The sequence below is a fragment of the Cherax quadricarinatus genome, chromosome 49, assembly GCF_038502225.1.
Source record: "Cherax quadricarinatus isolate ZL_2023a chromosome 49, ASM3850222v1, whole genome shotgun sequence".
In the NCBI taxonomy this organism is placed as follows: domain Eukaryota; kingdom Metazoa; phylum Arthropoda; class Malacostraca; order Decapoda; family Parastacidae; genus Cherax; species Cherax quadricarinatus.
In genome coordinates, this window is record NC_091340.1 from 26,760,592 (window position 1) to 26,775,591 (window position 15,000).

At 46.5% G+C, this 15,000-nt stretch overlaps 1 protein-coding gene across 1 annotated transcript in view; it reads right to left on the reverse strand.

Moving 5' to 3' along the window:
- LOC128697096 (Ig-like and fibronectin type-III domain-containing protein 2) overlaps positions 1 to 15,000 on the reverse strand; it is a 466,169-nt gene that overhangs the window by 129,374 nt on the left and 321,795 nt on the right. Inside the window, exon 3 of the mRNA XM_070095088.1 lies at positions 7,165 to 7,248. Coding sequence (XP_069951189.1) covers positions 7,165 to 7,240 — 76 coding nt within the window. The 5' untranslated portion in view covers positions 7,241 to 7,248. The remainder of the gene's footprint in view (positions 1 to 7,164; positions 7,249 to 15,000) is intronic.

Sequence of the window (15,000 nt, forward strand, 5' to 3'; positions counted from 1 at the left end):
GGTTGATCAAGCCTGATCCACCACCAGGGTTGGTCATGGACCAAACCGCGGAGGCGTTGACCCCAGGAACACCATCTACGTAGACTCCAGGAACACTGTACCAGAAATAGTTCCAGGAAGCTCCGTGGCCCAAGGGAACAAATGGGACATTGTAAAAACCTTGCTTTGAACCAACAAACAACAGAACCAGGTAGAAAATACTCTGGTTCTGGTCTTCACAAACAACGAGGAACTAATCAGAGACATAACAATCACAAAACATAACACACACTGACCACTACATCGTAGAAGAACAAACGAGTATAAACTCAGAAGTAGGAACTCCAGTAACTGATCAACCAGAAGCCATCTTCTGGAAACTGAACTTCAGTCACCATAGAACTGCAAGAAAATTAAGCAAGAACTTCCAGATATATCTTGGGAAACAGTCATAAGGACTCTATATCCTCACCAGTTCCTGGAGAAGCTGAGTACAGAAACACCCGAGATCTGTACAAGATATACCTCTGAAAAAGACTGTTTATGTGTACACCATCAGTCAAGAATACTTTAATATAGCAAATTTAGATGTAAACTATCAAAAGCATATACACTGAGATATACACTTTACAATGCATATACATTATATATATATATATATATATATATATATATATATATATATATATATATATATATATATATATATATATATATATATATATACACACATATAGGGTGGGAAATATAGGATTCTCGAGGGAACTTAAGAAGAAATGAAAAAATTCTTCTTTGTACACAAGAGATTTGAACAAATTATAACTTTTAAATGAAGTTAAATTAGTTGGTTTACTGAGTGCCAGAGACGAGTGCCTGGGTGGCAGCAGTGTGGCACTCTTAGTGGCAGCAGTGTGGCACTCTGAGTGGCAGCAGTGTGGTACTCTGAGTGGCAGCAGTGTGGTACTCTGAGTGGCAGCAGTGTGGTACTCTGAGTGGCAGCAGTGTGGTACTCTGAGTGGCAGCAGTGTGGTACTCTGAGTGGCAGCAGTGTGGTACTCTGAGTGGCAGCAGTGTGGTACTCTGAGTGGCAGCAGTGTGGCATTCTGAGTGGCAGCAGTGTGGTACTCTGAGTGGCAGCAGTGCGGCACTGAGTGGCAGCAGTGCGGCACTCTGAGTGGCAGCAGTGTGGCACTCTGAGTGGCAGCAGTGTGGCACTCTGAGTGGCAGCAGTGCGGCACTCTCAGAGGTATCCATAAGCTTCAGAGAATACAAAATATCTGTGAAGACCTTCACAAGTTTACTGAAGTTTATACAGTGTAAAGTATTTTAAAGTTTGATACACTTCTACCATACACTTCTATCATACACTTCTATCATACACTTCTATCATACACTTCTACCATACACTTCTATCATACACTTCTATCATACACTTCTACCATACACTTCTATCATACACTTCTATAATACACTTCTATCATACACTTCTATCATACACTTCTATCATACACTTCTATCATACACTTCTATCATACACTTCTATCATACACTTCAACCATACACTTCTATCATACACTTCTATCATACACTTCTACCATACACTTCTACCATACACTTCTACCATACACTTCTATCATACACTTCTACCATACACTTCTATCATACACTTCTATCATACACTTCTATCATACACTTCTACCATACACTTCTACCATACACTTCTATCATACACTTCTACCATACACTTCTACCATACACTTCTACCATACACTTCTATCATACACTTCAACCATACACTTCTATCATACACTTCTATCATACACTTCTACCATACACTTCTACAATACACTTCTACCATACACTTCTATCATACACTTCTATCATACACTTCTACCATACACTTCAACCATACACTTCAACCATACACTTCTATCATACACTTCTATCATACACTTCTATCATACACTTCTATCATACACTTCTACCATACACTTCTACAATACACTTCTATCATACACTTCTACCATACACTTCTATCATACACTTCTACCATACACTTCTATCATACACTTCAACCATACACTTCTATCATACACTTCTGTCATACACTTCTGTCATACACTTCTGTCATACACTTCTACCATACACTTCTATCATACACTTCTATCATACACTTCTATCATACACTTCTGTCATACACTTCTGTCATACACTTCTATCATACACTTCTATCATACACTTCTATCATACACTTCTATCATACACTTCTGTCATACACTTCTGTCATACACTTCTGTCATACACTTCTATCATACACTTCTATCATACACTTCTACAATACACTTCTACCATACACTTCTACCATACACTTCTACCATACACTTCTACCATACACTTCTACCATACACTTCTACCATACAGATCTACCATACACTTCTACCATACACTTCTACCATACACTTCTACTATACAGATCTACCATACACTTCTACCATACACTTCTACTATACAGATCTACCATACAGATCTACCATACAGATCTACCATACAGATCTACCATACAGTTCTACCATACAGTCGTACCATACAGATCTACCATACAGTTCTACCATACACTTCTACCATACACTTCTACTATACAAATCTACCATACAGATCTACCATACAGATCTACCATACAGATCTACCATACAGATCTACCATACAGTCGTACCATACAGATTTACCATACAGTTCCACCATACAGTCGTACCATACAGTTCCACCATACAGTTCCACCATACAGTTCCACCATACAGTCGTACCATACAGTTCCACCATACAGTCGTACCATACAGTTCCACCATACAGTTCCACCATACAGATCTACCATACAGTTCCACCATACAGTCGTACCATACAGTTCCACCATACAGTTCCACCATACAGTTCCACCATACAGTTCCACCATACAATTCCACCATACAGTTCCACCATACAGTCGTACCATACACATGGACAATACACAACAAAGTACATTGTTCCAACACCTGACGACCAACAACCACAATGTTAACTGGGATACTCTTCCTTTGCATAAACCAAAAAAGAAACATGTGCAGAGAAATGCATTTTTTCCTGAGTTAGCTGCACCTGCTTCCCGGTGTGATTTCAGCTGATGGCGTAATTGCTGCAGCTCTGAACCTGACCTGGTGCTTGAAACCTGACTTTGTTACTGAAGCTTGGCCTGATTTCTGAAGCCTGACCTAGTTTCTGAAACCTGACCTGACCTGGTTTTTAGTCTGATCTAGTTCATGAGCCTGGTTTAGTAAATTTGACCTTTTTCCTGAATCTGACCTTGTTCCTGAACTTGACCTTGATCATGAACTTGACCTTGATCATGAACTTGACCTTGATCATGAACTTGACCTTGATCATGAACTTGACCTTGATCATGAACTTGACCTTGATCATGAACTTGACCTTGATCATGAACCTGACCTCGTTTCCGATCACAACAATGTCATTATCACTTCTGGGAAAATGATAGGGTGGATAATGAGAACCATAAAAAATAGCGATGCCAAACTACTTTACATAATGAGGAGTATCAACAGACCCCTGGCTGTCTTCAGGACCCCTGGCTGTCTTCAAGACCCTTGGCTGTCTTCAGGACCCCTGGTTGTCTTCAAGACCCCTGGTTGTCTTCAGGACCCCTGGTTGTCTTCAAGACCCCTGGTTGTCTTCAGGACCCCTGGTTGTCTTCAAGACCCCTGGCTGTCTTCAGGACCCCTGGTTGTCTTCAAGACCCCTGGTTGTCTTCAGGACCCCTGGTTGTCAAGACCCCTGGTTGTCTTCAGGACCCCTGGTTGTCTTCAAGACCCCTGGTTGTCTTCAGGACCCCTGGTTGTCTTCAGGACCCCTGGTTGTCTTCAAGACCCCTGGTTGTCTTCAGGACCCCTGGTTGTCTTCAGGACCCCTGGTTGTCTTCAGAACCCCTGGTTGTCTTCAGGACCCCTGGTTGTCTTCAGGACCCCTGGTTGTCTTCAGGACCCCTGGTTGTCTTCAAGACCCCTGGTTGTCTTCAGGACCCCGTTGAATTCAGAACCCCTGGTTGTCTTCAGGACCCCGTTGAATTCAGAACCCCTGGTTGTCTTCAGGACCCCTGGTTGTCTTCAGGACCCCGTTGAATTCAGAACCCCTGGTTGTCTTCAGGACCCCTGGTTGTCTTCAGGACCCCTGGTTGTCTTCAGGACCCCTGGTTGTCTTCAGGACTCCTGGTTGAATTCAGGACCCCTGGTTGTCTTCAGGACCCCTGGTTGTCTTCAAGACCCCTGGTTGTCTTCAGGCCCCCTGGTTGTCTTCAAGATCCCTGGTTGTCTTCAGGACCCCGTTGAATTCAGAACCCCTGGTTGTCTTCAGGACCCCGTTGAATTCAGAACCCCTGGTTGTCTTCAGGACCCCTGGTTGTCTTCAGGACCCCGTTGAATTCAGAACCCCTGGTTGTCTTCAGGACCCCTGGTTGTCTTCAGGACCCCTGGTTGTCTTCAGGACCCCTGGTTGTCTTCAGGACCCCTGGTTGTCTTCAGGACCCCTGGTTGAATTCAGGACCCCTGGTTGTCTTCAGGACCCCTGGTTGTCTTCAAGACCCCTGGTTGTCTTCAGGCCCCCTGGTTGTCTTCAGGACCCCTGGTTGTCTTCAGGACCCCGTTGAATTCAGAACCCCTGGTTGTCTTCAGGACCCCTGGTTGTCTTCAGGACCCCTGGTTGTCTTCAGGACCCCTGGTTGTCTTCAGGACCCCTGGTTGTCTTCAGGACCCCTGGTTGAATTCAGGACCCCTGGTTGTCTTCAGGCCCCCTGGTTGTCTTCAGGACCCCTGGTTGTCTTCAGAACCCCTGGTTGTCTTCAAGACCCCTGTTTGTCTTCAGGACCCCTGGTTGTCTTCAAGACCCCTGGTTGTCTTCAAGACCCCTGGTTGTCTTCAGGACCCCTGGTTGTCTTCAGGACCCCTGGTTGTCTTTAGGACCCCTGGTTGTCTTCAAGACCCCTGGTTGTCTTCAGGACCCCTGGTTGTCTTCAAGACCCCTGGTTGTCTTCAGGACCCCTGGTTGTCTTCAGGACCCCTGGCTGTTTTCAAGACCCCTGGTTGTCTTCAAGGCCCCTGGCTGTCTTCAAGACACCTGGCTGTCTTCAAGACACCTGGCTGTCTTCAAGACCCCTGACTGTCTTCAGGGCCCCTGGTTGTCTTCAAGACCCCTGGTTGTCTTCAAGACCCCTGGTTGTCTTCAAGACCCCTGGTTGTCTTCAAGACCCCTGGTTGTCTTCAGGACCCCTGGTTGTCTTCAGGACCCCTGGTTGTCTTCAGGACCCCTGGCTGTCTTCAGGACCCCTGTTTGTCTTCAAGAGGGCTGGACAGGCACCTAAAGTCAGTACCTGACCAGCCTGGTTGTGGTTCCTACTTCGGTTAGCATGAAACCTTCAGTAAAAACCTGGATGATCAGATCCTGATCCACCGAGAGGCCTGGTCAAGGACCGGGCCGCGGGGGCTTTAACCCCCAAAACACCCTCCAGGTATACCTATATCTTGTTTCCGAATTTAACCTCGTTCTTGAACTTGACATCGTTCCTGAAACCAGATTTACATCATGTTCCGATGTGTTTTATGTTTAAATACTCTCTCACAAAGTTCCAAACATATATATATATATATATATATATATATATATATATATATATATATATATATATATATATATATATATATATATATATATATATATATATAATGTATGAGTGTAGATGAACATGTTTCAAGTTGACACAGGTATTGACTCCTGGTGAGAGGAAGGCAGGTACAGAGGCCAGGCTACAGGTAGAAGAGATATTTACCAGGTATAACATCCCAGAGAGGAGTCATCCTGCTGACTGTGCTCAGCTGCAAATCCACTACTCAAGGGCTTGTCCCGTTCCTGGGGAACTGCTAATACCCACACCACCCCATATCACCCCTGCTTTAAACAGATGCTTCAATGCATCAGCCACTACTGACCCTACCAGGGAAGCATGCAGATAAATTGAACGAAATACTCGCGATGAATGGTGTTTCTATAAGACTCCGGAACTCAACCAATGGGCTCTTCCTTCAGTATCTAATTCATGGTAGAGAGCACAGATTTCTTCCGCATTTATTAGCCGGAACAGAAAATAAAGTCATAGTAACGACTGGGTAGCAGTAGAGTTTAATGCCCAATTGAGTGCATGGGCATCATACTAGGATGCCCTGAAAGTCAGGGAATGCTAAGAAGAGTAGAAAAAGTCAGTGTTTAGAGGAAGGCAGAGATGGTTAACAAGATCCGTCATGCCAACGGAAGGAGGAAAATAAAAGATAACGGCTGGTGAAGGTGTCTGTTATCATCCCTAAGTTAAGTGACGAAGGAAGAAGAGGATTTTACCCGAAGGTGGACAAGGAGAGGCCAACGTTATCCCCAGAGAGTATCTTAGACTAGCACCGGGGACGGGGAGAGAGTAGTCAGGATGATGGAGATGAGATTCATCCAGAGCTGACGCAGAGGAAGATGAGAGAGAGAGAGGAAGATGAGGCAGAGGAAGATGAGGCAGAGGAAGATGAGGCAGAGGAAGCCTTGAGTTGTAGCTAGAATGAAGGTGACAACGAAGGGGCAGCAAGCATGGATGAACCAGGACTGCAGAAGAGAGGGGTAGTGAGAGTGCTAGGCAGAGTTTGTCGAAGGTTGATAGTGCCACACAACACGTGTCAACAGGACCACACAACACACGTCAACAGAGCCACACAACACAGGTCAACTGGGCTACACAACACAGGTCAACAGAACCACACAGCACAGGTCACCATTCAAACTTCCAGGTCATCGAATATTCTCGCTAAACATTACAGTTCACTGACTCTCTTGTTGGCTTCGTCACACAGACTAGGACACACCCATATATTGTTCAGCAGCTGTAACAACTGCAGCACTCTGCAAGGTGTTACAATCACAGGAGAGTAGCACAGCTTGTGTTACAATCACAGGAGAGTAGCACAGCTTGTGTTACAATCACAGGAGAGTAGCACAGCTTGTGTTACAATCACAGGAGAGTAGCATAGCTTGTGTTACAATCACAGGAGAGTAGCACAGCTTGTGTTACACTGCTTCTGATAAGGAACACACGAGCCAAGGCAGACTTACCTAGCAATGGGTGAGGTAAACAACACAGCAACAGCAGCAACAGCAGAACACACGGTGAGGTAGCCATATACCGCATACTGGATCCTGAAAGAAGAGACATACACATTAATACACATACACAAGGGTATCATTAGTTCCCATACACAAGGGCATTGTCAACACCCAAACGCAACGACGAAAACGGCTTAATTAACGGGTAACAACAGAGGACGCTGATATTCAATACACAACGGCCGATGCACACCGAGGTAGAGAGACCCAATAATAATAATAATAATAATAATGGATATCCATCAACCTTCACATCCACCAACCTTCACATCCACCAACCTACACATCCACCAACCTTCACATCCACCAACCTACACATCCACCAACCTTCACATCCACCAACCTACACATCCACCAACCTTCACATCCACCAACCTACACATCCACCAACCTACACATCCACCAACCTGCACATCCACCAACCTGCACATCCACCAACCTTCACATCCACCAACCTTCACATCCACCAACCTACACATCCACCAACCTTCACATCCACCAACCTACACATCCACCAACCTACACATCCACCAACCTGCACACCCACCAACCTGCACATCCACCAACCTTCACATCCACCAACCTTCACATCCACCAACCTTCACATCCACCAACCTACACATCCACCAACCTTCACATCCACCAACCTACACATCCACCAACCTTCACATCCACCAACCTTCACATCCACCAACCTTCACATCCACCAACCTTCACATCCACCAACCTACACATCCACCAACCTGCACATCCACCAACCTTCACATCCACCAACCTTCACATCCACCAACCTTCACATCCACCAACCTACACATCCACCAACCTTCACATCCACCAACCTACACATCCACCAACCTTCACATCTACCAACCTTCACATCCACCAACCTACACATCCACCAACCTTCACATCCACCAATCTTCACATCCACCAACCTTCACATCCACCAACCTACACATCCACCAACCTACACATCCACCAACCTTCACATCCACCAGCCTTCACATCCACCAGCCTTCACATCCACCAACCTTCACATCCACCAACCTACACATCCACCAGCCTTCACATCCACCAACCTACACATCCACCAACCTACACATCCACCAATCTTCACATCCACCAACCTTCCCATTCACCAGCCTTCACATCCACCAACCTTCACATCCACCAACCTACACATCCACCAACCTACACATCCACCAACCTTCACATCCACCAACCTTCACATCCACCAACCTTCACATCCACCAACCTTCACATCCACCAACCTTCACATCCACCAACCTTCACATCCACCAACCTTCACATCCACCAACCTTCACACCCACCAACCTTCACATCCACCAACCTTCACATCCACCAACCTACACATCCACCAACCTTCACATCCACCAACCTACACATCCACCAACCTGCACATCCACCAACCTTCACATCCACCAACCTACACATCCACCAACCTGCACATCCACCAACCTGCACATCCACCAACCTTCACATCCACCAACCTTCACATCCACCAACCTACACATCCACCAACCTACACATCCACCAACCTTCACATCCACCAACCTACACATCCACCAACCTACACATCCACCAACCTACACATCCACCAACCTTCACATCCACCAACCTACACATCCACCAACCTTCACATCCACCAACCTACACATCCACCAACCTACACATCCACCAACCTGCACACCCACCAACCTGCACATCCACCAACCTTCACATCCACCAACCTTCACATCCACCAACCTTCACATCCACCAACCTACACATCCACCAACCTTCACATCCACCAACCTACACATCCACCAACCTTCACATCCACCAACCTTCACATCCACCAACCTTCACATCCACCAACCTTCCCATCCACCAACCTACACATCCACCAACCTGCACATCCACCAACCTTCACATCCACCAACCTTCACATCCACCAACCAACACATCCACCAACCTTCACATCCACCAACCTACACATCCACCAACCTTCACATCTATCAACCTTCACATCCACCAACCTACACATCCACCAACCTTCACATCCACCAACCTTCACATCCACCAACCTTCACATCCACCAACCTACACATCCACCAACCTACACATCCACCAACCTTCACATCCACCAGCCTTCACATCCACCAGCCTTCACATCCACCAACCTTCACATCCACCAACCTACACATCCACCAGCCTTCACATCCACCAACCTACACATCCACCAACCTACACATCCACCAATCTTCACATCCACCAACATTCCCATTCACCAGCCTTCACATCCACCAACCTACACATCCACCAACCTACACATCCACCAACCTACACATCCACCAACCTTCACATCCACCAACCTTCACATCCACCAACCTTCACATCCACCAACCTTCACATCCACCAACCTTCACATCCACCAACCTTCACATCCACCAACCTTCACACCCACCAACCTTCACATCCACCAACCTTCACATCCACCAACCTACACATCCACCAACCTTCACATCCACCAACCTACACATCCACCAACCTGCACATCCACCAACCTTCACATCCACCAACCTTCACATCCACCAACCTACACATCCACCAACCTTCACATCCACCAACCTACACATCCACCAACCTTCACATCCACCAACCTTCACATCCACCAACCAACACATCCACCAACCTTCACATCCACCAACCTACACATCCACCAACCTTCACATCCACCAACCTTCACATCCACCAATCTACACATCCACCAACCTACACATCTACCAACCTTCACATCCACCAACCTTCACATCCACCAACCTTCACATCCACCAACCTACACATCCACCAACCTGCACATCCACCAACCTTCACATCCACCAACCTTCACATCCACCAACCTACACATCCAACAACCTTCACATCCACCAACCTTCACATCCACCAGCCTTCACATCCACCAGCCTTCACATCCACCAACCTACACATCCACCAACCTTCACATCCACCAACCTACACATCCACCAACCTTCACATCCACCAACCTACACATCCACCAACCTACACATCCACCAATCTTCACATCCACCAACCTTCCCATTCACCAGCCTTCACATCCACCAACCTACACATCCACCAACCTACACATCCACCAACCTACACATCCACCAACCTACACATGCACCAACCTTCACATCCACCAATCTTCACATCCACCAACCTTCACATCCACCAACCTTCACATCCACCAACCTACACATCCACCAACCTACACATCCACCAACCTTCACATCCACCAACCTTCACATCCACCAATCTACACATCCACCAACCTACACATCTACCAACCTTCACATCCACCAACCTTCACATCCACCAACCTTCACATCCACCAACCTACACATCCACCAACCTACACATCCACCAACCTTCACATCCACCAACCTTCACATCCACCAACCTACACATCCACCAACCTACACATTCACCAACCTACACATCCACCAACCTTCACATCCACCAACCTTCACATCCACCAACCTTCACATCCACCAACCTTCATATCCACCAACCTACACATCCACCAACCTAAAAATCCACCAGCCTACACATCCACCAACCTTCACATCCTCCAACCTTCACATCCACCAACCTTCACATTCACCAACCTACACATCCACCAACCTACACATCCACCAACCTACACATCCACCAACCTTTACATCCACTAACCTTCACATCCACCAACCTTCACATCCACCAACCTACACATCCACCAACCTACACATCCACCAACCTTCACATCCACCAACCTTCACATCCACCAACCTACACATTCACCAACCTACACATCCACCAACCTTCACATCCACCAACCTTCACATCCACCAACCTTCACATCCACCAACCTTCACATCCACCATCCTTCACATCCACCAACCTACACATCCACCAACCTAAAAATCCACCAGCCTACACATCCACCAACCTTCACATCCACCAACCTTCACATTCACCAACCTACACATCCACCAACCTACACATCCACCAACCTACACATCCACCAACCTTTACATCCACCAACCTTCACATCCACCAACCTTCACATCCACCAACCTACACATCCACCAACCTACACATCCACCAACCTTCACATCCACCAACCTACACATCCACCAACTTACACATCCACCAACTTCACATCCACCAACCTTCACATCCACCAACCTTCACATTCACCAACCTACACATCCACCAACGTTCACATCCACCAACCTTCATATCCACCAACCTTCACATCCACCAACCTTCACATCCACCAACCTTCACATTCACCAACCTACACATCCACCAACGTTCACATCCACCAACCTTCACATTCACCAACCTACACATCCACCAACGTTCACATCCACCAACCTTCACATTCACCAACCTACACATCCACCAACGTTCACATCCACCAACCTTCACATTCACCAACCTACACATCCACCAACGTTCACATCCAACCTTCACATCCACCAACCTTCACATCCACCAACCTTCACATCCACCAACCTTCACATCCACCAACCTACACATCCACCAACCTTCACATCCACCAACCTTCACATCCACCAACTTCACATCCACCAACCTTCACATCCACCAACGTTCACATCCACCAACCTTCACATCCACCAACCTTCACATCCACCAACCTTCACATCCACCAACCTTCACATCCACCAACCTTCACATCCACCAACCTTCACATCCACCAACCTTCACATCCACCAACCTTCACATCCACCAACCTTCACATCCACCAACCTGCACATCCACCAACCTTCACATCCACCAACCTACACATCCACCAACCTTCACATCCACCAACCTTCACATCCACCAACCTTCACATCCACCAACCTTCACATCCACCAACCTTCACATCCACCAACCTTCACATCCACCAACCTTCACATCCACCAACCTTCACATCCACCAACCTTCACATCCACCAACCTTCACATCCCTAATAGAACGTTCAAGATATTGATCTCCCTTCCTGCCCGCCTCTCCACTGGTCGCTAGTAGGGCCACTCTCTCCCTGCTCCATGAGCTTTATTATACCTCTTCTTAAAGCTATGTATGATTCCTGCCTCCACTGCATCACTCTCCAGGCTATTCCACCTCCTGACAACTCTATGTCTGAAGAAATACTTCCTAACATCCCTGTGACTCATCTGAGGTCTCAACTTCCAATTGTGATCCTGTGTTGCTGTGTTCCATCCCTGCAGCATCCTGTTCCTATTCTCCTTGTTAATTCCTCTCAGTATTTTATATGTTGTTATCATGTCCCCCCTATCCCTCATGTCCTCCAGTGTCGTCAGTTGATTTCCCTTAACCTCTCCTCGTTGGACATGCCCCTTAGCTCCGAGACTAGTCTTGTTCCAAACCTTTCCACTTTCTCTAATTTCTTGACGAGCTTGACCAGGTGTGGGCTCCAAACTGGTGCTGCATACTCCAGTATGGGCCTGACGTGCACAGCGTAGTGTCTTGAATGACTCATTACTTAGGTGTCGAAACGCTATTCTCAGGTTTGCCAGCCGTCCATGTGCTGCAGCAGTTATATAGTTGATGTGCACCTCATGAGATATGTTCGGTATGATGCTCACCCTAAGATCTTCTCCTTGAGTGAGGTTTGCAGTGGATTTAGTTTTCGTATTTCATATTCGTTTCCGGCTCTTCAGCTCATCTTATTTTGATGGCTTCTTTTTCTTCTATTTTTTTTCATTCCCTATCGCACTAAGTTGTGGCCTCTCTGAACTTTTGCATGAACGAAGGGCTCGTTCAGGTCTTTCCATTTCTGTTGCTCTTGAGAACAAACTTCTCCTCTGCCTCCCTGCACTTTGTGGTCACTTGTTCTATCATTTCATTTGTCATTCCCTCCAGTTCTCTTCCTCACTGCACCTTATGCAGGAATTGCCTTATGCCTGTGTACTCTCTTCTTCTGAAGTTTATCTTTTTCTGTCCTTCTCATGCTGCTTCCCTCTCCACTGTTAACCCACAGTGTATTCAAAGCTCAGGCCCACGTGATCACTAGCTACAAGGGGCCTTTTGTATATATCCTCAATGTCAGAGCTATTCAAGGTGAATACGAGGTCCAGCTTTGGTGGTTCTTCCTCTCCTCTCTATCTACGGTAGTGTTCCTAACATGTTGGTGCATGGGGTTTTCCAATACTGCCTCCAGCATCTTATATCTCCACGTTTCTGGTCCCCAGGTGGCTTCAGGTTTTCCCAATCTCCTTGCGATTGAAATCACCCACAACTAGTTACTCTGCCTTACCCATATGGGCCTTCTGGCCACCTCAGTTAGTCTGTCTGTCATTGCTCTGTTACTCTCATCATATTCTTGTCTTGGCCTCCTGCTATTCTGTGGCGGGTTGTACATCGCCGCAGTCACCATCTTAAGACCCCCAGTCTGACGTGTTCCTACTATGCAGTCCCTTGCTTGCCCTCTGTCAATTCTTCTCAATTCCTCAAAACTCCACTGGTTTTTGATGAGCAATGCAACTCCTCCTCTTCTGTTCCCTCTATCTTTCCTCAGGATCTGAAATCCAGTTGGAAAGATCGGTTTTGTTATCCCTGTGAGGTTTGTTTCCATGAACACTATGTCTGGGGATGCTTCCATGATTTGATCATGCCACACTTCACCCCTATTCCTTCCTTTTCCATTGGTGTACCATACTTTCAGATTCTTTTTCAATACTGTATTCTGGGGTGGTTTGTGCGGGCTGGTGGAGTGGGAGACCGAGCAGGCTAGTACGAGAGGCTGCTGTTAAGGTGGACATTTTTTTGGGGGGTGAGGAGCTTTAAGTGTGGAGTGTGGTTTGTTTTGGGGTATTGTGTTTGGTTGTGGTGAGGTGGCTGTGGATGAGGGTGTTCTATGGATGATTGTTTGCTGGTCCTCCTAAGCCTGGGCTCCCTGCCTGTCTCTATCCTTGTCTCTTTTTCCTGCCTCTTGTGTCTTCATAACTTCCTCGGTTTCTCTCGTTCTTTTTGCGTTCTGCCATGGTCAAGGTACACCCGCTGGTATTGGGATGAGTTCTTTAGCCATAATTTCTGTGGCATGATCCTGTTTCGTACCGTTTCTGTCTTGAAAATCAATGTGACTGGAGGATTTTTTTCCCTCAAATATCTCACAATTCTAAAAAAAATCTATCCTGTTTCACGACATTTTCAGTCAATTTTTTTCCTCCCTCTGTCGTTTTTCTTTGTACGTAATCCCCTCGTGTGTATGTATGTTAGTTACCAAGGCCCATGTTGATTAGACACTAGGCCTGCTGTATATGCGTGCGTGCGTGCGTGCGTCCGTGCGTGCGTGTCTGTGTGTCTGTGTGTGTATGTTTGTCAACGAGTCAGTCATACAGCTGTTGCTTGTCCCTCGTCAATTGTTTTCTTGCTTGATTGCAACAGTATACACAAATATTTGATTGTGTGTTCATTGATGTATGTATGTACACAGATATGCATGTATATATATGAATATACATGCATACCATACACGTCTGCTGCAAGTGAAAATCTACATGACTGTCATGTACATGTTCGCACACACCCACACACACACACACACACACACACGCACGCACACGCACACACACACACACACACATCCCACCAAGTGCAAAATCATGAAGATTGGGGAAGGGCAAAGAAGACCGCAGACGGAGTACAGTCTAGGGGGTCAGAGACTACAAACTTCACTCAAGGAAAAAGATCTTGGGGTGAGTATAA